Raw genomic sequence first — 25,804 nt, 5'->3', positions numbered from 1 at the left:
CCGCGCGTTTGGGTTTGAGTCTGAGGTACCCAGGACGCTGACTTAGTGGGGTACAGCGGAGCGAAGGCAGGCGGGCGGGGAGGGCTCGTTAAGGGCTGGCCCGAGCCGAGGCACTATGGGAAACGGAGTCGGATATCACTCATTCACTTTTATTTAACTTTAAGCGAGCATTGAGCATTAGAGCTCAGAGAACTGAGGCAAGAACAATGCCAGGACGGACATACGACATGGAAGGCTTCCTCGGAAGTCCCACCCCGGAGGGACTTGAAGTGGCCTTCTACGCTACGGTAATGGAAAGCGTGAACGGCAAACATAGGGCCCGAAGAATAATATGGCTGCAAAAGGGACCCATCTTTGTCGTCGGGCATCTGCTGCAGACGGACGCATAATAAATGCTTCTCTGGAGACAGTGACGGAAACGATTGCCCAACAGACAGAAGTGAAGATGAGGCTTATTGTTCGGTGAAAAGTTGAGGGTACCTGAAAAGAGGCGTGGTATGGGGAAGTAGGGATTTTCCCGAGCCGAAGGAGGCTTCCGGGACTTTTGCCAAGAGGCAGGATGATTCCCTCAATCAGCCGCTAGATGGTGGTGCTGTCCTGGATGCATTCCAAGGGACCCGTAGCAGGTCTGGACAATGCCTGGCACCCTCCTTCCAACTCCCACAAACAAGAATTTAGGGCTGGATGGGCGATAACAGCAAGATAGTCTACCTCTTTAATACCTGTTAACTCAGAGTCTAGGGTGTGGGAGAGGCAAAGAAAAAGGGAAGAATAAAGTCATGAAGTTAAACCCAAGTAGAGGTTTCTCTTCCCGTCCGTTTTGTCTAGCCAGCTCCTTGCTGTCTCCAGTATGTTACCACACTTGCCTTCCCCGCTCAGAACCACCTTTTATGACACAGTCACAGTTTCACAAGCCCCAGGAAGGTTCCATGTGGAGAAAGGCTAAGTTTTGCCTTTGCCCGGGGAATTACAACACTGAGAGTATCTCCTTGGTGTAAATGGAAGACACCTGAGAAAAGAGAGCAAACAGGTGCTCAGTGAAGCGCAACCATCCACACGCTCTGATGTCTTACTCTGCAGAGTTCTCTGGCTCCATCTTTACTTCTTCCTGTAAGAATCTAGGCATTCTGTCCTTTGCCCCTCAGATCTGCCTCTCACCCAGGCCTCCAACCCCCCACTGTGTTCTCCACACCACTACCCCCAATCGGAGGTCCCACTCTGCTCACATCTATCCTCCGCTGCCCACATGGGTCTCACCTGCACTGTAGCAGCTATTGTAGGCCCTGTCAGGGTCAGAGGGCATGCTGCGTATACATCGAAATAGAGTCTCCCGCCTTCCCTGGCCTTCCCGAGATACTACCTGACCCATGGTGAAAGTCACATCATGAAACAGGACCTGGCAAGGAAGAGAGAACATACTGAAGACAATCAGAATGGCATGTCTCAGTTCTGAGAGGCCTTAGATGCACTGATGTGGGAGCCAGGGAACAAAGTTTGGTACAGAGAGATCAGGAACCCTCAGTGCAGGTCACAGGCTCTAGGAGAAGAGTGCAGAGTCATCCTCCAGACCCCTGTAAAAAGCTAGGGTATGTCTCGGGTTACCTGGCTATACAGCAGATAAACTCCAGTGTCCCAGACTCGAACAACACATCCTTGGGCCTCCAGACCTCTCCCACGCCTAAGAGCTGGCTGCCATGTCACCTCTGTCACATCAGAATCCTCTGGAGGTGAGGAGTGTGACTGTCAGGATTTCTTGGCACTTTGAAATACACACCAGCTCTCCCCTTTTTAGCTCTGATTCTTTTGGGCCCAAATGCCAGCCCCAAGGTCCTGGGTTGTGCCTCTCCCCCAAAGCCATTATTATTATTTTTATCGGTACCAGGGATCGAACTCATGACTGCGCACTTGCAAGGCAGGTGCTTATGCGGCTGAGCTAAATCCCCAGCCCCCGAAGCCATTATTTAAAATAGTGCTCACCCTTGGATGTAACGTTAATGGGAACAAGGTGCAGAACTGAGCTCCTCTCTGAGGAAAGAAGGAGGAAATCACAGCAGTGTCCACCTGCCCACAAGCCCTGGTGTTCAGCCTCTCCCCTTGCCCAGGCTTGGGCTTGCAGTCCCCATCACTTCCCGCCCCTGCTGTGCCCAAGGGCTCACTCTTCCGCTTCTGGGTGAGCACTGCTCTCTTCCTCCTCCATCTCGCCCCATTCTCCCAGGCTTCCAGGACATCAGGCCTCTGCTCACGGAAGGAAGGTCAGCATTAGACTAAGATGAACAGGTCCCAGAGAGCGAGCTTTCTCAGCTTTCCACCATGCCAGGAATGCCTCAACTCTCCTGCACTTTTCCCCAGCACTCTGTGCTTTGGTACTGGCTGCCCTCCAAGATCTGTTAGGTAAAGAAGCGTTAATTGTTAACAGTTTCCTTTCCTGGAATGGCTGCTCCTTTGACTTCTATACCTAGGACCCTCTCTTACATCCACTTGAAACTTTGTAGACTGGGAAGTTGGAACCAAGGGCCCCAGAGATCCCACTGCCACCCATCTTAGCTCCCCCCAACTGCTCTTTCCCCCCAACTCACCTGCTCGCCGAGACTCTGCCAAAGAGACCCTTCCCCTTTCTGGGAGGGTGCTGCGCTCCTCTGTAGCTGGCTCACTTCCCTCCTTAGGTTTCTCAGCTCTGTTTGTTGGGTCAGCAGAGCAATGGCACAAGCAACAGCTCCTAGAGCTGCCCCCCAACTCAACCAGAGAGCAACTGAGAGTGCCGACTCTCGTACCGTGCCCCCCATGTTGTCCAGGGGGCCTTTGGGGGACAGCGAGAAAGATGAGGCTGGCATGAGCCAGGGACCCTGCCAACAGCTGTGGCCTCAGGAATGGGGTGGCACAGTGGCTGGGGAGGGTAGGGGTGCAGGCAGTGGTACGGAAAGCGTTACGCAAGGGAAAAATAAAAAGGAACTTGAGAATAAAAAGGAGGGAAGGGGAAAGCAAGCTGGGGGTACTATTGGTGTTCCTGGTCCCCTGCTGTGGGGCTGGTGTCACCTCGAGACTCCCCGAAGCCTCAGGAAAGTTTGGTGCCAGCCTCTCTAAGAAGGACAGGGCTGCCAGTGACACCCAGGAGGAGCGGCCAGCGCTTAGGAACTTGGGGTTGGCTCTAGAGTTGGGGGAGGGAAGGTTGGCTGGCCATGCGGCATGGTGCCAGGAGCAGGGATGGGGGACATGCTGGGAAGTGTCAAGGGGCTGGGGTGAGCGTGGAAGACCCCTGGGCCCGGCGGAGGGGAAGATCTCTGTGGAAGTTTGCTAGGGGAGACTGAAGCGAGAAAAGGGAGGTAGGGTCGGTAGGGAGCAAATCAGGGACCAGCAACTGGCCGGTGCTGGGTTAGGCTGGGCCGGGTGTGTTGGAATAAGGCTTGCGCTGCTCCCCGGGCTGCACTTGGCAGGCAGCGAGCGCTTCCTGTTTCCCGAGAAGAGCTCTTACATAAGGCTCTGGACTAAGACAAAGAACCAGCTCCGAGCCCCCCAGCCGCTTCAGGATTCCCCCCCAGCACCCAGGGACTCAGATTCCCCAAATGTCTGGCCCTGGTACCCTGCCTACTGCCTGGGCCTTCCTTCCAGGGCAGCTCCCCACCCCCACCTCCCAGCCAGCACCTGCTGAGTGTCCTGAGGTCTCCAAGAGAAAGGGCCCTGCTCCTCCCAGCCAGGGATTCCCCCACAGGAGGAAGTTCGCCTCCTAGGGAAATGAGGCCACCGCTGCAGTACCTTGAACAGAGGACCGGTTTTTCCCTGAGCAGTGCACCTTTCTGCTCACAAACGCCAGTCCGAGGCATGCAGCTCTGTGCTCCCCAGTGCCCAGACTCACTTCCCACAACCCTGAGCTACCCTAAGGCCCAATAAAGAGCGAGACGCTATGACTTATTCTCTTTAATATCCACTTATCAACATTTTGTCACAATAATAATAAAAATAATATCTGTTTTCAAAATCCACAGGGAATTGTCAAGGAGGGAGCTCGTCCTCACATTTGGGAACTCCTGGCCTAGCTCCAGGCTCTTTGGCTTCCAGCCACAAGGTCCAGCCCCTCTCAGTGCCTAAAACCAGGTCGTCTGGACCCATCCTTGCCCAAAGGGTCAGTAAACACAGTGTCCTGGGGGGGGTGTGTGGCCAGGGGAGTTAAGGGATAAATGGGGGCTTGGAAAGGGGTTTGAGAGCTAGGAAGGTGGGTGGGGGTGTGTAAGGGAGGAGTGGGAGGGCTGGGGATTTAGCTCAGCAGCGTAAGTGCTTGCCTGGGAAGTACAAGGTCATGAGTTTGACCCCCAGTACCAAAAAAAAAAAAAAAAGAGTGGGCAGGGGAAATGTGAAGAAGCCCTGGCAGCCTATGGAGGGAGGGCAGATCTGGAGCCTGGGAGGCTTAGGGTGGTGCAGAGGGGACTGGGTGTTTAGAGAGCTGTGTGGGGAGCCAGCACCCTAGGAAATCTGCTGGGAGACTGATCCCTCAGTGAACTTGGAAGAGTCCAAAGTAGGTGAGGAAGGGGGCAGCTTTGAGATGGGCCCAGGGGAGGGTGCGGATCCGCAGGGAGGACCCTGGCCTCAGGGGCAACAGCCCGGACACCTGACAGAGTCGCAGCTGCGGCCCCAGGGAGCTTGCTGCAGTGGCGGAGAACTCTTCCAGGCAGCGCAGGACCAGCACGTCATCTACCAGCAGGTCCAGCTTCAGGTAAACAGCCTTGCCCTCGTCAAAGTGCACCTGGGCAGGGGAGGGTCGGCAGAGTCCAGCGACTGTCCCTCCCAGACCCCAAGCTGCCCCAGCCTCTAGCTTGTCCCCTTCTTTCAGCCCACACAGGACCTTTCTCCTGAGCGGAGGTCTTGCCCACCAGGCCGGCCGCAGTGCTTACCTGACAGTACAGGTAGTAAAGCCCAGCCCTGGTGACCGTAAACTCCCCAATCTGACGGTCATAGCGCAGAGGGTTGGAGCTGTTGATTTTGGCTTCTTCCCAGCCACTCACTGTGCCATCTACACCTGAATGTAGATGTTAGGAGACAAGGAAAAGCCCTTTTAGCACACTGCCCCACATTCTCCAGGGATCTGTTGAGTTTAGGACCCACCTTCACCACCGCAGATATTGATTGCCAGCATGTGGGAGGAGCTACACTCTGCGGAGCCCATAGGGCAGCAGGATATTATGTAAAGAAATGTTAACATACATCAGCAGAAAGATTCAGGACAAACTGTCATGACTGATCGCTTCCAGAGAGAAAAGTAGTTTGAAGAACAAATACGGGGGCTTCTTCCTGTTTACACTGTTTGCCTCTTTTACATTGAGACTGTGTATGTCCATTACTTGAATTAGTAAAATTAGAGAATAAAATGACACTTAGAAGTCTAACACCTGATGAATGGATCAGCAAACGTAGTCTGTCCACATAGTCTGCCATAAAAAAATAAAGGAGGGGCTGGGGATTTAGCTCAGCGGCATAAGCACCTGCCTTGCAAGCAGGCGGTCGTGAGTTTGATCCCCGGTACCGATTAAAAAAAAAAAAAAAAAAGAATAAAGGACCATGGTGAATGAACCTTAAAAGCGTTAGGCTAAGAAGTCATTCACATAACGAGCACATACTGTATGATTCCATTTGTAGAAAATGTGCAGAATAAGCAAATCTACAGGATCAGGAAGGAGATTACTGGTTGCTTAGCACTGGGTCATAAGGGGAACTGCAGGCAATGGCTAGCCCCTAGGGATAGGGCTTCTTTTTGAGGTGAAGACAGTCTTGTAAAGTCACTGTGGTGACTGACGCTCCCACGACTGTCAATATACTAAAGCCGCTGGCTGATGTTTTCATGAGTGTGTGGTACTGGAGGTTGAGCTCAGAGCCCACACACCAAGCTACATGCTCATCACATCTTTATCTTTTATTGGAGACAGGGTCTCTGTAAGTCACTAAATTGTGTAGAATGGGCTTGAATTTGTGATCTTCCTGCCTCAGCCTCCTAAAGTGCTGGGGTTACAGTGTGCATTACCATACATGGTTTTATTTTATTTTATTTTTTTTTTACCTCAACTTGTAAGAATGGACATACATGGTTTTAGCTGTACTTTTTTTTTTTTTTCCTTTTTATCAGTACCAGGGATCAAACTCACGACTGCCTGCTTGCAAGGCAGGCGCTTATGCCGCTAAGCTAAATCTCCAGCCCCCTACTGCTATACTTTTTAAGTAGGTGAATTATGTGAGGTATGACGTATATATCAATAAAACTATTACCAACGTACACATGTGTGCATAGACATAACTACCAAAGACAAACCTTAAAGGTGTAGCTCAGAGATAGAACCTCTAGCTTGCATGACTTCAATCTCTAGCACCTAAAAACCAAAAAAAAAAAAAAAAAAAAAAAAAAAAAAAAAACCCTACAGCTAGAGTAACTGCAAACTGTAAAATAAATGACGGTGATAGAACGGTCAGGCCCTCCCACCTTACACTCTCGGCTACCAAAGCCACAGGCTCCAGATAAGAGCCCGCCTCCCACAAGCCTGGCCTCCATCCATTGCTGGCACCACGCTCACTGTGCTTCAGGGCTTCGTGATGCTCTCCGCCCGCTCGCCAGGATTTCTCCCTCAACAGCACTCTCTGTCCTCCTGGGCCAGCCCTAGCCCTGCCCCATCAGCCCCTTCACATCATCCGGTTTCTTTGCTAGCTGTCAGCTACAAGGGCTCTCACCTCATTTATCCTCCATGGGTTAATTAGAGTCTGGCTCCCTTATGTGGGCAGGGGTGGCTGTCTTCATCACCCCTGTAACCTGGCACTTGGAGCTGGGCCTCATCTGAGTGGGCACCCAGTACACACTGGCAAGAAAACGGAGGGAATGCAGTGGCTGCCCTTTTGCAAGGAAAAAGTACCTTAAGCCAGGCATGGCGGCGGCACACTGTGTGTAATCCCCGGTATTCAGGAGGCCGAGGCAGGAACATGCAAGTTTGAGGCCGGCCTGGGCGATTTAGCAAGACCGTATCTGGGAATGTAGCTCAGCACTCTTAGTTCAGTCTCTAGGAACCTACACACACAGCACCGCTCAGGGTTGGAGGTGCTGCTCTGTGGTAGAGTCCTTCCCTAGGCCTGATCCCCAGCACCAGCACCCCTCCCAAACAAAGAGTAGCTGATGGGTGCTCTGGTCCTAGCACTCTGGAAGCCTGATGTAGGAGGTTCACAAGTCCGAGCAATTCAGCAAGACCATCACTCACAGGAAAAAATAAAAAGGCTTAGGATGTAGCTTAGCATTCCGTACACTTCGGCCTCAGCATCACCAAGGGGAAAGAAGAAAGAAAGAAAGAAAGAAAGAAAGAAAGAGAGAGAGAGAGAGAGAGAGAGAGACAGAGAAAGGAAACTGGTTGTTTTCATCCTGCCTTACAACATGAATTACAACAACCTATATGCCCTGTGAGTCCTGATTCAGGGTCCACCTGAACAGCAGGGGCTCCTCAAATTCATCTTCACCCAGACTTAGTGGAAGCCCCTCACCCCAAACTTGCTTCCCTGTCTGTGTCCTGCTGGCTCCACCCTGACTTCGTACCCCAGCCTCCCTCCCCTCCGCCTCCTTTACTCAGGGAACCCCAGTTCCTATGGCCCCGCCTCCCAGATAGCTGTGTCCCCCAGTCTGCTCCCACCACAGCAGGAGTCAGAAGCCTTTCCTCGCCTTGCCTTTCAGTGGCTCAGCTAGGGTGATGTCTGAGCTCGCCTGTGCTCTGGCCTCTGTATTCCACCGTCTCCCATCCCACCCTCTCCGGCTGCACTTTCTGTGTCAGCCATGCTGAACTCCTCCCAGGCCTTGGCTCATCAGCTTCTTGGCAAACTTGAGGCTTTCACACTCTGGTTCCTTCACCTGCAGCGGCCTTGACCCTTGTCCACCTCACACTCAGGACTTCGAGGCCCAGCGATGGCACAGGAAGGAGTCCCTCTCTCCACTGTCAATTTTTTTTCCATCTTTTTGAGGCAGGGTCTCGCTATGCGGTTCAGGCTGGCCTTGTGTTCACCTTGTAGCCCAGGTTGGTCTCGATCTTGCAACAGTCTGCCTGCCTCAGCCTCCCTGATGCTGGGATTACAGGAGTGCGCCACCACGCCTGGCTACTCCACTGTAAATTTGCCCATCTCCCTCTAAGCTTTGGCTTTCTTTCGGTATTGTCCTTGTCATGTGGTACTGTAATTACGCGTTTACAAACTGTCTTTTGTCCTCATAGTGACTTCCATGAGCACCCTCTGGGTGTGACTTGCTGTGGGCACCAGCACACGGCAGGTTCTTAAGCAAATGGATGCCCTGCAAACTGCCAAAGTAGAGTCTCTGCCGAGGGGAAAGGCTAGCCTGACCACGCACAACACCCTGGGGGGAGGAGGGAGGGCATCCTGTCTGGGAAATCAGCTTAGAGAAAAGGCACCGTGTATCTGCGACTGTGGGCAGCGCCTGCACACCCCACACCACGATGGGCCTTCAGGGAACATTCTGTGCCGCCTGGCCACCTACGTGCCCCCACCAAGCTGGCTTTCATCTTCCCCAAGACAAGGACTTCGTACCGTGTCTCCTCAGACCCCCTGTCCTACCGCCCTCCCTCTCCAGAGGAACTAGCCGTCCTCAGGAACACGCTCCCTTCTCCCTCCACCAACCTACAAACCCACCTGCCCTCCTTCCACGCCCTTCTGATGATGTAAAACATGTCCTTCCTGACCCTCCCTCTTCCTGGACATGTCCCTGCAGGTCCCCTCCTCTGGCCAGCAAGCGTGCCTCTCAGTTTCCAGGACATAGGCCACACTGGCCGGCTTCGAAACCTGCCCCCCACTGCTTAGGAGCTTCACGACTCGGAAAGCCGTGTAACCTCCATTCGTGACAGAAGTAACCAGAACATCTTCCTTGGGTGGCAGCTGCGAGGTTTAGATACAATTTAACAAGTGCTGCAAGGCACAGCGCCCACCCCGCAGAAAAGCTCTCGGTAAATGCAAGGTGCAGTGCATACAGCTTGCTGAAACTTTCCTTGATGCATTTCCTCCTCCACCTACTGGTCCCTTTCTCTGCCCTTGTCACAGAGAAATTCCTAAAGAGGGCCGTCACTGTCTCCAGTCCCTTATTTCCATTTTCTTCTCAATCTACAGTGGCCTCCATCCTAACTGGCCAGTGAAATGCCCCTCCTCAAGGTCACCAGTTATCTTTTGTGTTGCAAAGTAGCAGTCCCTCCCGTGTGTCCTCATCTCATGTGACCCCTCAGCTGCTTCCAGCAGACAGCCACATCCTCCTTAGTCAGTGTCTTCCCGGAGATCCCAGGACACCACCCGTCCTGACTTCTTCCTCTCTCTTGGGCTGCTCCTCTGTCCCCCGGCCCGCTTTCCTCCGCTGCCTGCTTCCAGATGGCCAGGAGCTCCAGGGCTTTGTCCCGTGCTCCTCACTCTCCTGGTGCCTCCTCCCATCCCGCAGCGCCTGGTCATCACTTCTGGCTTTGCATCCTCACAAAGCCTAAGCAAACCCAGGACACCAGCCTTCTCCTGGTGAAGTTCACTTTACTGCCTTTATTAGCCATCTCAGAGTTAGTTATTAATTTGCAGATCTCCTGTCCTATTTCTTCCCCGGGTGAACCCTGTCTTAGGAAAGGGCACCACCATTCCTAGTGTTAGCCCGATTAAAATTCTTTTTTTTTTTTTTTTTGTCTTTCTCCTTTTTATCGGTACCGGGGATCGAACTCATGACTGCCTGCTTGCAAGGCAGGCGCTTATGCCGCTGAGCTAAATCCCCAGCCCCTACCCTGATTAAAATTCTAAAAATCAAAAACTACAATGCCAGCTATTCAAGAGCGGAGGCATGAAGGTGGCCTGAGCCTTGTAGTTCAAGACCAGCCTGGGCAACATAATGAGAGCCTGTCTCAAAACACTAAACGAAAACTTTGATGTGTTTGGGATTCTTTTTCTCTTATTCTTCATGTTCATCCCTGTATGGTCAAGCTACATGCCACAGCCACCTACTTCTCTCCATCCCCGCTTCTGACACCCTGGACTGAGCCACCCCGGGGTCCTGCCTCTCTGTATGCACAGCGAAAGGATGTTCCAGGCGAGGGAACGCATGCAGAGGCCAAAAGAGGGCACAAGGTGTCAGCCTCTCAGGCAGGAAGAATGCATAACGGGAAGAGAGCGTGACACCGAACTGGGACGCCGCACAGAAACGCATGGGACCAGGACAGAGCTTCGGGGCTTAGCTGACAGCACAGGTGGGACAGAGTGGAGAGGCGGGAGTGGGCAGCGGGGGAGAGGCCAGAGCTGCATCTGAGGCTCTGAAGTCCCGGTGGAAAGGGGGGGCGTGGGGTAGGAAAGGAGAAAATGAGCAGAAACCAGAAGTGTTGGGAGGAACAGTGACTGGGGGGGAGAAGGACAAAGCCAGGGCTGTGCACTCAGCAGAGGCAGGAAGGTCGCCGAGAGGGCGAAGCCAGCCTCAGAAAACAAAACAAAAAACAATCACAAGTGCTTGCGGAAGACAGAACTGAAGGTAAAGGCAGTGGCCCCTCACTTTGTGGAGGTTCTGCCCTGGGATCTGGGAACGTGGCATCCCAGGGTCTCATGCCTGGGTCACAGAGAACCAGGACTTTGACAAACTGGATTCTGGGGGTTCCAGGCTGATGGCAGAGAGAAGTTAAGAAATCAAAGGATTTGAGGGGCCCCTTTCCAGGAGGCCAGCACTGTTGAGGATGGGGGGAAGGGGTCTCACCCGCCTGCGCTCCATCCTGTCCCGGTCGTGGGTGAACTGTAAGATACAGGAAGGGGTTGGTGAGACCTGTCCTGCACCTGTACCCCCTCCTCCTGGGCATGGCTCAGCCATCTCCTACCTTCATAGTGAGCTGCAATCACTCTGCGATCCCGTATTTTCCGGCCTTTTGGTGCTGAAAATCAAGGAAAGAGAAATAAGTGGAGCAGACACCCGTGGGGGAGCCGCTCTCATCTCAGGACATGCCAGCCTTCGTCTCATCCAGACAACTGGCCTCCTGACCTCTGCCCCTGTCTTCTTCACAAAGGGACTGACCATATATTTTGTCATCCAAGTTGGGATACTTCTGAGGGCACCAGGGGCAGCCGTTAATGACGGCAGGCTTCAGTGGAGTTCAGTGATAGAGCGCTTGTCTGACACACACTGGGCCCTGGGTGCCACTCTCGCACCGGAGGAAAAAATCACATGGAGGCCACGGTACTGGCCGTTCAGTCCTGCGCACGCCCACTGTGATGCACGAGCACGTGACCAGCCTATTCCTAAGTGTCTTTGCTCACTGAGACCCAGGCCTCTGACCCCCGGCTGGTCCTCATCAGCACGCCAACAGTCCTCTCGTATTTGGGGCGGGATATATAAGGAGCAGGTCCACGTGACGAGAGAAGCTTCAGAGCGAGGGCTTTAACTCCTAAATTCAGATCCCAAGTGTTTAGTTGCACAACTCAACCTCCTTTCATGCTCTGTGCCTCAGTGTCTCTGTGAGGATAGCATTTGTTGCTCAAACAAATGCACAAACGCAGTAATGAACCCAGAAGCCACCACAGACTGGCCAGTCTCACAGTCCTGCTGCCAAGGCAGAGGGATGCTCACCACTTCTGCGAGGCCGGACCAGCGGTTTCAGGAAAGGCACAACATCCTGGCTGTCCTCTGTCTGTGGACTCAGTTCCTAGGGGAATGAAGGGCAGAGCGGAATCAGGGGCTCTCCGAGATAATCTGACCCCAGCAGGCCCCATCAGAAGAGCCACCAGTCAGCAGTGGGCACAAGGTCTTAGAGACAGGTCAAGGTCTGAGGTCAGGCCCCCAGGATCCCTTTCTAGAGACCAGCAGCTCCTTCCAGCTCCCATCCCTCACCACAGCAAACCCTGTGCGCACTGCACACGTGCTCACACTCAGCATGCATAGGGCACAGGCTGCACACGACGGAGTCGTCTCTCACAGAGGCCCTGTATCTCACAGCTCCGCTTCACCACAGGCAGTAAATACTTCGTGCTGGCACAATCCTGGCACACAGCCTCACACACAATCCTGGCACACACCCTTACACACACGGCCACCCTCACACACACACAGACACGCATACCTGTGCCTACTGGTGCACCCAGACACACACAAGGGAACACACACCATGCATGAGGGTCTGCATGCACCCTTGGGACACACCTCAGGCACAGCTAGCAAAGCCAGCTCGCACTCTGCAGCCTCAGCTCCCTTCACCTGTCCAGCAGCCAGCAGAAGGTGCCCAAACTACTCACCCGAGGCTCCTGGTCCTCCTCTGCCACCAGCTTCCCCTGGGAAGGCTCCTGCTGTGAAGGAGGCAGCGTCATCCCGTTCTCCTCCACCTGACATCTCGCCCTCCACCCATCCTGGGGTTCCCTGGCCCTCTGCCCACCCGGCCCCCATCCGCTCCTCTGCAGTCTTAGCTCCTCATGTGCCCGGGGAGGGGTGCGCTGCGAGGCCTCACCTGGGCAGACAGCGATGCCCGGCTCCCCAGGCTGACCACCGCTAGCAGGAGGCCAAGGCAGGCCAGCGCCAGGCCCAGGCCCAGCACGAGGGGGGCCAGCAGGGCGGTGCCCGGCTCCCCCCGGCGCCCCCTCCGCCTCTGGCTCCTACGGGCGGCCATGGGGGCGGGGGGCTGTGCCTGCCTCACCGCCCCCCCATCCCGGGACCCGAGGGATCGGGGAGGGGGAGCCGGCGGGCGGATCGGGCCGGGGAGAGGGAGGGGCCAGGGAAACGGGGCGGGAGGGGCGATGAGGACAGGAAGCCGGACACCGAGATACACTGGAGCCGTCCTCGGGCGGGCGGGCGGGCGGAGCGCGCGGGCGCCGAGGAGTTGCGCTGCGAGCGCCGGGCCAGGGCGCGGGGCGCCGGGCGGGCACCCCGGGGCGGAGGTTCGCAGAGCGTGAGGGCGGCCGCGGGGGGACCGGCCGTCCGCTGGCCCTCGGACGGGAGGGGGCGAAAGCAGAACCGGCGGAGCTCCGCCCAGGCCTGGGCGCCGCGGCCGGCCGGGCTCGGGCGGGGTCGGCGTGCGCTCCCACCGGGCTCGCCCTGCCTGCGCACCGGGCGACGGGGCCCCGCGGTGGGCACGGTGCCCCTCGAGGCGCCCTCGCCTCCCCCGCCGCAGACACGCTTCGGTTTCACTCGCGGCGTCCTCTCGAGACTGGACAAGCCCTGCGGACCTCCACTCGCTGAGGTCCTGCGTTCCCATCTTTCAGCAAATCTCTTGCAAGTCGGTGGAAACTTGGGCGCCTTGCAGCCAGGGAGGGCAGAGCTGAGAAGTGGCGCGTCCTGCTCGGGTGCCCCCGACGGCCTGGCCCGGGACGCGGCGCCATTTCAGCTGACCGCAGAGCAGCGAGCCGTAGGGACAGCTCCAGGGGTGCAGGCAGAGAGTTGGGTAACAGCCCGGCCCTGTCTGCTGAGAAATACTTTTGGAGTCAGCAGTTTAGTGTGTCATGGTCCCGTGGCATTTACAGTGAAATGCAGGAGACAGGAACGCTGCGGGCGAGGCCTGGGGTGAAGCTCGGCCTGGGGCCCTGGGCATGGGCGAGTCCCTCAGCCAGGGCCCCTTCCAGCCTCCCTGAGCTCTGGGCACTCACTTCCCCTCTGTTCCAGCACCTGCTGGACTTCTGCTTCTGCTCTGGGTCTCGGCACACTGATTCCCCGCACGCTGAACACTCGGCCCCCACCCCTGCGCGGATCAGCTTAGGTCGCTTCGAGGAAGACTTTTAGGTCACCTTTTAGAATTTGGAACCCTGACTCCCCTCGGTCTCTATTCATGTGTCCTTTTTCTCTTAGTAATCAAAATTTGTAATAATTCATTTGATTATTTGGACATTGTATATCTTCCCAACAACTCTGTAAAGCATAAATATTACAATTTTTTTGTTTGTTTTATAAACACAGCATCTCACTATGTAGCCCGGGCTGGCCTCAAACTCTTGGGGAACCTCCTACCTCAGCCACTCCAGAGCTGGTATTATGGGTGTGCACCCCTACACCCTGGTAGATACTGTACTTTTTCTTTTGCATTTGTTTATTTATTTTTCCAGCGCTACAGATTAAACCTAGGGCCTAGAATGCGAGGCAAGCATAGCAGAGCTATCTCAGGTCCATCCCCCAAAACAAAACCCTCGTCTGCCCAGCATCAGTAGAGTCTCTAAGACTTGTCCTCATGTGCTAGATCAGGAGCAAAGCCAACGCTCATCCCTGCGTTGTGGGATGCTACAAAGCAGTCAAAACAAGAGTCCAGGCTGGGCACGGTGGCACACACCTGTAATCCCAGTATTTCGGGAGGCTGAGGCAGGAGGATCACTGAATTTGAGGCCAGCCTAGGTGACAAAGTGAGTTCAAGGCCAGCCTGAACTGCATAGTGAAACCCTGCCTCAGAAAGACAACAGAAAACTGGGGAGGGGGACAGTACTTGGCTCTCTTTTTCCCAACACTTCAGGCCTCGAATCCAGATCAAATCTAGGGCCTCAGGCATGCTAGCTAAGTGCTCTATATCTGTCTATATTCCCATCCTTTGGAAAGGGTTTTTCTGAAAATGTTAAGCAAGAATTAGAAAAAATCAAGGAAGGAAGAGTGAGATTAGAGGCTGGGGATTTAGCTCAGTGGCTTAAGCGCCTGCCTGGCAAGCGCAAGGTCATGAGTTCGATTCCTAGAACCAAAAAAAAAGCCTGAGATTCAGGTTGGTCCCAAAGACTGTGTCTCAGCTAGGGGAAGAGCCCTGGAAACCTGAGGAGAATGTATGCAGTCTCAAGGGAGTCTGGTTTAAGCTTTCAGCAGCTCTGGGCTGAGAGACTTGTTGATTTTTTTCTTCGGCCACAAGAATCCGTGCGTGCCATCCACCCCAGCCCCCCTGTGGCCAGACAGCCCCCAGCTGGTAAAGTCTAAAAAAATGGAACTTGTTCTTTGTTGAAGTAACTCAGTCTCTGTCCTGGGTCCCAGTGTCTCTGCTCAGCTTTGAAGCCAGAACTAAGCACCGGCATGTTGTGTACGGTAAGCAGTTCTTGGATTTCCACTGACTCGGATGAATGAGCCGTTACCGTGCACCTCTGTCAGCCTGTGTGCTTGCTGTGTGGGACAAATAGAAAACAAACCCTTCCTCGAGGCCAGCCCCACTCCTTGGCTGTCGATGTCGCTCCCGGCCGGCAGGAAGGACACACGACAAAGTCTGGCAGTGGACAACCTTTTCTTTTATTTTCTCTCCGTACAGCCTGCCCTGGGATCGCTCCCAGCCGAAGCCTCCTCTGGTCCGCTCCCCGCGGCTCCTTCCGTGCTTCGCTCCGAAGCCTCTACCGGTCCGCTCTCCGCGGCTCCTTCCGTGCTTCGCTCCGAAGCCTCTACCGGTCCGCTCTCCGCGGCTCCTTCCGGGCTTCTACTTCCCCCCAGGGGTGGCACCAGTATATATACGGATACAGTGTCCAATCATATTAAAGTAAGCAAGGCAAGCTGATTGGCTAACATATTATTGAGCGGGTTGTTTACGCGGTAAGCAGGAAACTAACGTGCTCGATGGGAGGGGTAATCTAACTCAGGCTTTACTCTTTACCACAGGCCGCATGATCGCTATATGCGGCGGCTCGGCAATGTGGTGGCTCCCAACATCTCCCCCTTTTTTATTTTAAATAAGTCTACGCATCGCAGCCCGTCCTGAATTGAGTGTAGAGGCCTATGCCCTGATAGGAGGCCCACCAAGGGCTCTCGGCGTCGGCCCGGGTCGGCCGTCCCCGAGTCTGCCGAGGCCCCGAGGCCCTCGTCCTTTTTCCAGGGCCAGGAAGGAACCGGACGGAACCTGGATGCACACAGGCATACACTCATGTCGCTCCGCATGATCCCCCCGGGGCGACATTTGGTTTGGGCGAAACCTAGTAATTCAGCGGCTTTCGTGCGGTATGGGGTAGGGCCTGTCTTAGGTTGAGTCATGCTGGGGAGGCATGCTCTTACCCGTCATTGACTCATCTACCCTGCTATATCATAATTTTTTAGAGGAGGAGTGTGGGAAGCTCACCGTCCCTAGACTCGGTCGTAGGCTAGGCGAGCGAGCCATGCATATGCCTGAGGATCTTCTTGTCCATTTCGGGCTACCGCTATTTCTATTCATCTTGTTGGTTGGTCTGTGATGGATCTCCGGTAGGGCAGGTCTGATCTTCAGTCGAGGGCTTTGTCGCCCGTGTCAGTCTCTCCGGTACCCACAGTGGTTCTCGTCCCGATTCCTGCAGAAAAACACAAACCGCGCCTCGGTTCCAGCTGATTACCGGATCCGGGCCCATCCATTGTCATGCCATAGATAACCGCGCCTTTGGAGGCAGGCCTTGGCTTACTCCCCCTTTTTGTTTTTTATTTTTTATTTTTATCTTTTTCGTTTTTTTTTTTTTTTTTTTTTTTTTTTATTGGTACCAGGGATCGAACTGGCGATTGCCTGCTTACAAGGCAGGCGCTTATGCCGCTAAGCTAAATCCCCAGCTCCCATTTCCTCGACCGGCGTTTTTCTCAGCCTGCTCGGCAGAGAACTCTGTGTACCAGGCTCGCCAATCCAGGTAACTACCCGAGGGCAGACACGCCTTTGCCAGCTGAATCCAGTCCGCGGGGGTGAGGGGCCCAGAAGACAGGTTCTCCAGCATGGCAATGGTGTAAGGCGCAGTCGGCCCAAAGGTTGTAACTGCATTTTTAAGTTCTCTAATCTGCTTTATCTCAAAAGGCTCCCATGCATTACGTCCCTGGCCCATAGCTACTTGTACAGGAAATATCCCGTAGGGGCCACTATCTATCCCAGGTGGTGGATGTACCTCATGAGACAAACGTCCCCCCTGCCAAAGCCGCCTGTAAAAATACCGACCCGCCGGCGGCGGAGCATAAGACGGCGGCCGTGATTGGGCGGAAAATGGGGGCCCGTGCATCACTTCCTGTTCTGGCGAAAGGGGAGGGAGCTCCCACGCAGCCGCCTCGTGGCGAGGGATCGCTTCCGGGAACAGCCCCCAAGGTGGGGCGGAAGGCTTCGCCTCCCTCTCGCGCCAGGGGGCGCTCAGGAGCTCTCTACTCCTCCGCAGACCAAGTTGAGCGGAGCGCAATTCGCGGCGCAACACTGGGAAAGAACCCTGCGACTCCTTATCGAGCGGCCTATCCTCTTGGCATCTAGGCTCCTTGGTCTCATCGTTGTCTAAGCCTTCCTCGTTCTCGGAGTCAGACGACTCCGAGGCCTGAGCCCCGTCTTCCTCCTTTATATCTTTGTCTCCTTTGACGGACCCCTCCCGGGAGCTCCCTGACTGGGCCTGTTCGAATGCCCTACGCACTTTAATGAGCTCTTGAGAACCTTCCCTGCAACCACCCTCGCTCTTCAAGCATGCATATATCATTTCCCACAGTGGCCGAGCGAAGACCGAAGCCCCGCCCTCCCTTTCCGCTAGAGAAAGATCCCTGCCCAACTTCTCCCACGAGGGCAGGTTTAAGTGCCCTGTGGGCAAGAACCAGGGAGCGAAACTATCAATCTCCTCAAAAAAGCTCTCCAGCATTTTGCGTCCCACCTTGAGGTCTCTGGACTTTAAGAGCTTCCGGAGGACCTGTACCAAGGGCTGGGTGTCGTTACTCGGTACGTTACCCATATTTAATATGTTACTCACCGCGTGAGGCCCAAAAATCCGCCACTTACGCGTGAGCCTGAGGGGAGTCTAAAAACCCTGTAGGTGCGCGCCACCCAGGGCCCAGGTTTATCCCCTGCTCACCTGTCTCGCAGTGCTGTATCAAGGAACGTTGTCCACTACCACGTCTCGGGGGTGATCAGTTGTTCCCCGTGCGGGCCTCCAAATGTCGATGTCGCTCCCGGCCGGCAGGAAGGACACACGACAAAGTCTGGCAGTGGACAACCTTTTCTTTTATTTTCTCTCCGTACAGCCTGCCCTGGGATCGCTCCCAGCCGAAGCCTCCTCTGGTCCGCTCCCCGCGGCTCCTTCCGTGCTTTGCTCCGAAGCCTCTACCGGTCCGCTCTCCGCGGCTCCTTCCGGGCTTCTACTTCCCCCCAGGGGTGGCACCAGTATATATACGGATACAGTGTCCAATCATATTAAAGTAAGCAAGGCAAGCTGATTGGCTAACATATTATTGAGCGGGTTGTTTACGCGGTAAGCAGGAAACTAACGTGCTCGATGGGAGGGGTAATCTAACTCAGGCTTTACTCTTTACCACAGGCCGCATGATCGCTATATGCGGCGGCTCGGCAATGTGGTGGCTCCCAACACTTGGCCTCTAGTTCCTCTGCAGATCCCACTGAAGCCCAGCGTCCTTGGGGAGAAGAGAGAGATAGGGTGGGAACTCGGAACTGGTCAGAGGTCAGCAAAGGGGCCGGCAGCACCAGCTGATGCCCGGACCCCACTCGCCTTCCTCCCCCCAAAGGCATTTTCCACCAGGGATCTTGCCCCTAAAGAAGTGGAACCAATTTTCTGAGGGGAATGCTGACTTCCTGTGTGCGTGCCAACATCCAGCATAAAATGAATGTTCCTGATTCTAGGATTTAAAGTAACTAACAGCTGGCCATCAGCCATTCTCTAGGCAAACTGAAACTTTCCATTTTATGATCCAAAAAGTTTCTAGGCAAAATTTCTACACAAAGAAAAACCTAGAGGCTAAGCGGTAAAATTATATACCAGGAGAGAAAGTCTCAGCTACACAGTTGTTGTTTTTGTACTGAAGATGAGACACGGCGATAGGCAATGAGTTACAGTCTACATCACCGCTTTCTTTTCATATTCTCAGGGTCTTGCTAAGGCACTAAATTGCCCAGGCTGGCTTGAATTTGAGATCCTCCTGCCTCAGACTCCCAGAGCGCTGCATTGCAGGTGTGTGCTACCATTCCTGGATTCATAGAAGGTTTTTAAAATCTAAAAATATAGGGAAAAATGCTTCCTTCAGTAGCTCAGTTGGTAAAGCAGAAGTCTAAAAAATACAGAGCAAAAATATGAGAGCATAGAAATCAAAAGGAAAAGATAACAAACACAGAAGCCCAGTCTAAACGGACCCTCTGTGGTAGTTATTAGGAATCCCAGAAAATGAAAAAATAAAAATAAAATAGGAAGAAGAAAATTATCTTAGGGAAAAATGAGATGATTTCCAGAGCTGAAAGACATGTCTTCATTCTCAGTTTAGTTTGTGCTCAAGATAATGAATGCAAAATCACCCATACCTAGAAATTTCAGAATATCAAGAGTGAGATCTATAGTTTTATTTTATTTTGGTACTGGGGATCAAAGTCACAACCTCGTGCTTGCCAGGCAGGTGCTTGTGCTGCTGAGCTATATCCCCAGCTCCTATAAAGTTTTTAAAGAAAAAAAATCCAGCCAGGCGTGGTGGTACACACCTGTAATCCCAGCACTCAGGAAGTTGAGGCGGAAGGATCACCATGAGTTCAAGGCCAGCTTGGGATACACAAGCAAGTTCTAGGCCAGCCTAAACTTCATAGTGAGACCCTGTCTCAAAAAAAAAAAATCATGCAAAGAATCAAGATGACTGGACTTTTCATCCTAGCACTGGATTCCAGAAGACTGGTGATGCCTATGTGGTTTTGAAGAGAAATAATTTCTGCCTAGAATTCTGTATTCAGCAAACTATTCTTCAGCAGACCAATATAATAAAGACAGAGGCCATCCTGATGTGCAAAGTTGACCTTCACATTGTGGACCCTTTCTTTAAAAAATAGAGGATGTATTTCAGAAAATGGAGTAAATCAGGAAGATAAAGTAATATTTAAGGGACAGGGATTTATCTTTTGGTGCAGAGGACGAGGCCTGGGGCTTGTGCGTGCTAATCAAGCACTCACTACTGAGCTCCACTCCCAGCCCAAGAAACTGTGGATTCTAAATCCGAAGATCGTGAACAGAGGTGCTAGGCTGGCATGGAGTGCCACGGAGTGAGTCTACGGAGAAGGAGGAAAAGGGGGCTCAAATTGAATAAATGGCACAGATGATAATTTTATTCATTTATTTAGGACAAGGTCTTGCTTATGCAGTTCAGGCTGGCCTTGAACTCACGGTGTAGCCCGGGCTGACCTAGACTTGTGGCAATTCTCCTGCCTCAGCCTCCTGAGTGCTGGGGACTACAGGCCTGAACTACCACACCCAGCTATGAATGGTATTTTGAAAAAATTATAGATAAGGTATCTTGGTCTGCTTTCCTTTGCTGATGATGCCTTACCACACACTGAGTACTTTAAAAGGAAAGGGCTTTATGTCATGCTTCTGGGCTAAGGTCAAAGGGCCACGTGCAGTGGTGGCCTTCCTGCTAACAGGGTACCCGTGTCACAGGATGTCACGTGAGAGCCGAGCGTACATGAGTGATTGGACCAAATGGGCTTTTATAGCACAGCCACTGAAGATAACCTATTTTTTTTTCAAGATAACCTATTAATCACATCGATGGATTAATTCACTCAGGAGGACAGAGTCCTGATGGTCTGTTAAAGTTTCTACCCAGGGCCACCTCTTAATATCTCGTAATAAAGATTAAATTTCAACATGCGTCTCAGGAGGGTTAAACCACATTCAAAGTACAGTGTAGGATATGGTAAAGTGTGCAAATAGAAAGAAAAATAAGAATAATTTCCAGCTCTAAAGCTAAAGAATGAATCCATGGCTTAATGGAGGAACAAGCTATCTTATGGCACCACTGTATTTCGCTGACACTGTCTCCATGAAGACCTCAGTGCCTGATACCTTCTCCTCCAAGTGACTTGTGGGTTACGGAATTGGATGTGTGGAGAAGAATGTCTAATTCTAGCCCCTTGTGTGATCTGAGTTGAATCCACACTTACACAGCTGTAATGTAGAACTGCCTGCTGGCTTCAACCTTTATTTTACTTTATTATTTTATTTCTTTGGTACCGGGAATCAAGTTTCAACTTTTTTTTTCTTTTTTTGAGACAGGGTCTCGCTATGCAGTTCAGGCTGGCGGTGAGCTCATTTTGTAGCCCAGGCTGGTCTCGAACTCGCAATTATCCTCCTGCCTCAGCCTCTCGAGTGCTGGGATTACAGGCGTGAGCCACCACACCCGGCTCAAGCTTCAACTTTTAAGAGTCACCCTGCAGAGAACTCCAGAAGACTTGGTTGCACCTGCAGCAGCAGATCACAGATGCTCAGCCTTGACGTTGGTACAGGCGAGACTGAGGAGCGGTTTCATGTGGAGTAGAGAAGGAAGGGTCAGACCCCGGCTTCTCATCAGACAGAATGACAAAGTGCAGAGGTATCCACACAGCTCAATTAGGCAGGAATGGCAGCAGGCAGTGGCACGGGGCTGGGCCCTGGAGGGAGTCGTGTGGAAGACGAGGCTCCATCAGGACCCAGCTGGGGGCGCATCTGAAGAACAAAGTCACCATGGCTAGGTTTACACACTTCCCTGAGGGACGGACGGAGGGCGAGCTTATCGGTGTCACCCTTTTGAGGCTCCCCATTATCTCGGTAGGGTGGGCCATCCTCTCCCACCCACTAATGCCGAGACTAAAACCACTAAGACTAAAGACAGGACTAAGACTACAGGCTGTCAACCAAGGTTAAGATGTCACTCACGCACCCTCGCTAGCATCAGACCAATATTACCTAAACAGCTGTGCCGGCAATCTTATTGGCTGATCAGAATTTTGACCCACGTTGTACCTGTCTTGTGATTTTGCTCTATAAAACTCCCTTTGCGAGGTGGGCTCATTGGCAACCCATTTTGGGTCCCTCCTGTCTCTCAGGAGTTCTTCCTTCCTTCCTTTCTTTCTTTCTTTCTTTCTTTCTTTCTTTCTTTCTTTCTTTCTTTCTCTCTCTCTCTCTTTTTTGGTATGGGATCGAACTCAGGACCTCGCACTTGCCAGGCAAGTGCTTATGCCACTGAGCTAAATCCCCAGCCCTCAGGAGCTATTCCTATTCCCCATTCCTTTTCTTCAATAATTTTCCTACTCTTAACCTCTGCTGTTCCTTAGAAAATTTTGGACTTTGGGGGACACAAACAACATATTTGGCATCTAGTGTTTCCTCTCTATCGGAAGGTGGGGCCTGGTGATGCACACCTGTAATCCCGGCACTCAGGAGGCTGAGGCAAGAGGATCACTACAAGGTCAGGCCAGCTTGAACTCTACTAGCGAAAATATATACATCTCTATGTGATCAGTGCGAAGACGGCCCTGGCTTTGATCCCAGTGCTGCAAAATTAATACGACCGTAGTCACCATTGAGATGAACGGAGAGTGAGCACTAGGATTCTGTAAATAACTTCCACAAGAACTAAAACTTAAAGGTTCTGTCTCTAGATGATGGGAGAGGAGGGAGGCGAGATACTGGGCTCCAGAAGGCGCTGCTGTTTTTCATTGTAATCGCTGTACTCCATTATTGTTATCAGGTGAATGCAGCATTTTAATGTAGAAAACAAAAATACTTGTAGAGTGAAAGCTTAACTGAAGAGAAGTCTTTATCCGAGGAAGCCAGATCCCGGCTCGCACCTGCTGATGGAAAAAACCAGAGTCAGACCCTGGGAACGGCAGATTATCCTCAGATCCCATAACTTGGTCCTGAAAAATTAATTCAATACACTTAACCTTTTTGTTCTTGGTTTGCAGCCAAAGTTACAATTGACTGGCGCTTCTTAGGACACGGATGGGAAATGACTTGGGAAATATGTAGGAAAAATACTGACAGGAAGTTTGCCAGCAAGATTTTTCCTCCTGCCTTCTTTTCTTATTATTAAAATTAGCTGCTGTATTACGGAACAAAGATCAGGCTTGTTTTGTTTTATTTTTCTATTTTTCCAAATTCATTTTATTTCCGAGAGAAAAAGAAGAAAACAAAGTTTCAAAACACATTAGCTGAGGGCAACAATGGCCCATACATCATGCATTGTCATCCCCAAATCATTCACCCAGAGCATGAGGCGTCTGCCTGCAGTTGTCCGAACAATACCAACACGAAGCTTTCTCTTCAATGACCTCAGAGAAATCAGAAGTATAACTATCTTAACTATCTTTTATATATATAAGTATATATAAATATCTGTATATATATAATACACATATACAAGTATATAATGTTTCAGCTTCTCACACTAGTGAAACTGTGCCGCTTACACATATGTGTCTGATTTATTTCACTGATGAGTACGGTCTCAAGTTACATCCACTTACCTATAAAAGTGTCCAGTTTACCCCTCTTTATGGCCGAGTAGTACTCCATTGTATAAAAGTGCTACATCTGTTTTATCCATTCCTCAGTCAGTAGCATTTAGATTGTTTTCAAAATCTAGCTACTGCAAATTATGCTGCTATCAACATGGGCACACACATACTGCTGTGATATGATGTATTTAATTCTTCTGGGAAGATACCCAAAGGGGACTATCTGAGTCACAGGGGACCTCCAATCCTAGATCTTTGAGGAATCTCCACACTGATTTCCACAGTGGTTGCACCAGTCAGCACTCCCACCAACAGTGGAGAAGGGTTTTTTTTTCCTCACAGCCCCTCCTCCAGCATTTGTTATTGCCTGATTTCTTGATAATAGCCATTCTGTCCAGGGTAAGGTGAAATCTCAGTGTTATTTTAATTTGCATCTTTTGAATGACGAGTGATGTTGAACATTTTTTCATATATTTATTTGCCATTTGTATTTCTTCATCTGAGAAGTGTGTGTTCATCTCAGATGCCCATTTTTGGATCGGGTCTTTGAATCTGGGAGGACTGATTGAGTTCTTTATGTGTTCTCAATACTAAGCCTTTGTCTGAAGTACGACTAGCAAACATTTTCTCCCACACTGGGGTTGTCTCTTCACTCTGTTGCTGGTTTTTCTTGCTCAGCAAAAGCTTTTCAATGGAATGAGGTCCCAGTTATTGATTCTTTGAAATAGTTCCTATGCAACTGGGGTTTTCTTCATAAAGTCTTTGCCTACACCAATGTCTTCAAGAGTTTTTCCTACTGTATCTTCTAGTAGACTTAATGTTTCTATTTTTAAATTAAGATTTCTAGGGCTGGGGTTTTAGCTCAGTGGTGTAAGTGCCTGCTTGGCAAATGTGAGGTTGTGAGTTCAATCCCCAGCACCACAAAATAAATAAATAAATAAATGAAATTAAGTTTTTTTTTTTTTCTTTTTTGGTACCAGGGATCGAACTCACGACTGCCTGCTTGCAAGGCAGGCGCTTATGCCGCTGAGCTAAATCCCCAGCCCCTGAAATTAACATTTTTGATCCATTCTGATTTTTTAAAATAATGAGTCACCAGTTGAACTCAGCTGCATGCTGTTTTGTACCAGAGATCAAACTCAGGACCTCACGCTTGCCAGGTGCTTGTGCCGCTGAGCTAAATCCCCAGCCTGACCTATTCGGATTTTATCTTAGCGCATGGTGAAAGATATGGGTCCTGTTTTAGTCTTTGGCATGTGAAGTTTTTCCAGCACTATTTACTAAGAGGCTTCTTTCTTCCAGTGAACATGTTTGGCAGCTTTGTCAAAGATAAGGTGGCTTAGTGTGTCTGGACTTGTTCCTGCATCTTCTAATCTGTTCCTTTGATCTTCTAGTGTGTTTATTTGCCAGTACTATGCTGATTTTTTTTTATCACAGTAGCTTTCTAGTATAATAACTTCAAGTCAGGGATTGTGATGCCTCTTATCTTGTCTTTGTTGCTCAGGATTGCCTTTGCTATTCTAGATCTCATCTGGTTCTAGATGAGTTTTAGGATTGTTTTCTCTGACTCTGTGCTATTAGAATTTTGATTGGGATTGCATTGAATCTGTATACCAGTTTTGGAACTGTGGCCATTTTCACTATATTGGTTCTTCTTACTGAAGAGCAGGGGATGGGATCTCTGTCCATTTTCTAATATCCTCTTAAATCTCCTTTTTCAGAGTGCTGTAGTTTTCAATACAGAGGTCTTTTACGTCCTTTGTTGGATAGATTCCTAGGTTATGGTTTGAGTCTGGATGTCCCCTAAAGCCTCGTGCAGTCAAGGAGGTGGGCTTCTAGAGTTTGTGAATGACTCACAGTTCGATGCTGGAATTATGAGTGAGTGTGGCCTACATAACAGTATAAGGGACAGAAAGAGGCTTCCCTCTGAGCTCCTCCCTTTTTCTCTTGCTTGGACTGTTTTCTGCCATCATGAACTCCTTCTGCCATGTGCCACTCTGCTTTGGAGCCAGCTGATTATGGACTGAAACCTCCAAAAACTGTGAGCTAAATAAATATTTCCTTCCTAATTATTTTGGGTGTCAGGTATTTTGTCCCAGCAATGAGAGAAAAGTAACCAATCCACCGAGGTATTTCAATTTTTTTTTTTTGTCTTTCTTTTCTTTTCTTTTTTTGACTGTGCAGTTCAGGCTGGCCTTGAGCTCACTCTGTAGTTCAGGCTGGTCTTAAACTTGCAATGATCCTCCTGCCTCAGCCTCCCAAATGCTGGAATTGCAGGAATGCATCACCATACTTGTATTTCAATTTTTTGGAGGCCATTGTGAAAGGTGTTGTTTCTCTGATTTCTCTCTCAGCAAGTTTGTTATTCATGTTCAGGAAGGCTATTGATTTTGAGTCTTGACTTTGTATCCACCTACATTACTGAATTTGCTATTAAATCTAGTGGTCTTGGGACTGGGGATTTAGCTCAGTGGCATAAGCGCCTGCCTTGCAAACTGGCAGTTGTGAGTTTGATCCCTGGCACCAATAAAAAAAAAATCTAGTGGTCTTTTGGTGGAGTTTTTGGGGTCTTCTATGTAGAATATCATGTCATTTGCAAATAATGATAGTTTAATGGCTTCCTTTCCTATTTTTATTCCTTTTATTTCTTTCTCTTGTCTTATTTCTCTAGCTAAAGTTTCTAG

The 25,804-nt window shown here is 51.2% G+C and overlaps 3 protein-coding genes across 5 annotated transcripts; 1 reads left to right on the top strand and 2 right to left on the bottom strand.

Annotated features, from left to right (window-relative positions):
• Positions 1-135: 135 nt before the first annotated feature.
• On the bottom strand, positions 136-3,713 carry Tnfsf13 (TNF superfamily member 13). 2 transcript variants are annotated; one of them, XM_023563547.2, is made up of 7 exons: positions 3,640-3,713; positions 2,577-2,797; positions 2,157-2,235; positions 1,978-2,025; positions 1,603-1,721; positions 1,258-1,396; positions 136-1,009 (listed from the first exon to the last, which is right to left on the bottom strand). In XM_023563547.2, exons 2-7 carry the CDS (start codon positions 2,781-2,783, stop codon positions 900-902), a joined length of 702 nt encoding a protein of 233 aa, XP_023419315.1. In that variant the 5' UTR covers positions 2,784-2,797; positions 3,640-3,713; the 3' UTR covers positions 136-899. The 2 variants fall into 2 exon arrangements, with proteins under 2 accessions (XP_023419315.1, XP_013004196.1); XM_013148742.3 differs by lacking the exon at positions 3,640-3,713 and having other exon boundaries at positions 2,577-3,604.
• A 184-nt stretch (positions 3,714-3,897) lies between these two features.
• On the bottom strand, positions 3,898-13,639 carry Tnfsf12 (TNF superfamily member 12). 2 transcript variants are annotated; one of them, XM_063241706.1, is made up of 7 exons: positions 12,453-13,639; positions 12,244-12,294; positions 11,582-11,657; positions 10,836-10,889; positions 10,718-10,753; positions 4,884-5,008; positions 3,898-4,735 (listed from the first exon to the last, which is right to left on the bottom strand). In XM_063241706.1, the coding sequence occupies exons 1-7, from the start codon at positions 13,194-13,196 to the stop codon at positions 4,484-4,486; spliced, it is 1,338 nt and encodes a 445-aa protein (XP_063097776.1). In that variant the 5' UTR covers positions 13,197-13,639; the 3' UTR covers positions 3,898-4,483. The 2 variants fall into 2 exon arrangements, with proteins under 2 accessions (XP_063097776.1, XP_023419316.2); XM_023563548.2 differs by having other exon boundaries at positions 12,244-12,291.
• Positions 13,640-14,974: 1,335 nt separating this feature from the next.
• Positions 14,975-20,489, top strand: LOC134474359 (uncharacterized). The gene is made up of 4 exons (XM_063242080.1): positions 14,975-14,986; positions 15,079-15,425; positions 17,879-18,052; positions 18,172-20,489. The coding sequence occupies exons 1-4, from the start codon at positions 14,975-14,977 to the stop codon at positions 18,425-18,427; spliced, it is 789 nt and encodes a 262-aa protein (XP_063098150.1). The 3' UTR covers positions 18,428-20,489.
• Positions 20,490-25,804: the final 5,315 nt, after the last annotated feature.

Source organism: Cavia porcellus, unplaced genomic scaffold, assembly GCF_034190915.1.
Source record: "Cavia porcellus strain 051 isolate PalLab524CR breed Dunkin Hartley unplaced genomic scaffold, mCavPor4.1 scaffold_32, whole genome shotgun sequence".
Classification (NCBI taxonomy): domain Eukaryota; kingdom Metazoa; phylum Chordata; class Mammalia; order Rodentia; family Caviidae; genus Cavia; species Cavia porcellus.
This window is presented reverse-complemented; position numbering and strand designations above follow the sequence as displayed.

Excerpts from the sequence above, each read along its gene's own strand:
- LOC134474359 (XM_063242080.1), top strand. Across the intron at positions 15,426-17,878 it reads CAGTGTCCAATCATATTAAA|CCTGCCCTGGGATCGCTCCC; the intron begins GTAAGCAAGGCA and ends CTCTCCGTACAG. Across the intron at positions 18,053-18,171 it reads CAGTGTCCAATCATATTAAA|GCCGCATGATCGCTATATGC; the intron begins GTAAGCAAGGCA and ends TCTTTACCACAG.
- Tnfsf12 (XM_063241706.1), bottom strand. The coding sequence starts at position 13,196 with ATGGGAACGCAGGACCTCAGCGAGTGGAGGTCCGCAGGGCTTGTCCAG. Across the intron at positions 10,890-11,581 it reads GGTCCGGCCTCGCAGAAGTG|CACCAAAAGGCCGGAAAATA; the intron begins GTGAGCATCCCT and ends CTTGATTTTCAG. Across the intron at positions 4,736-4,883 it reads TTTACTACCTGTACTGTCAG|GTGCACTTTGACGAGGGCAA; the intron begins GTAAGCACTGCG and ends TCCCCTGCCCAG.
- Tnfsf13 (XM_013148742.3), bottom strand. The coding sequence starts at position 2,831 with ATGCCAGCCTCATCTTTCTCGCTGTCCCCCAAAGGCCCCCTGGACAAC. Across the intron at positions 2,236-2,576 it reads GGCAGAGTCTCGGCGAGCAG|AGGCCTGATGTCCTGGAAGC; the intron begins GTGAGTTGGGGG and ends TTCCGTGAGCAG. Across the intron at positions 1,397-1,602 it reads TTTATCTGCTGTATAGCCAG|GTCCTGTTTCATGATGTGAC; the intron begins GTAACCCGAGAC and ends CTTCCTTGCCAG.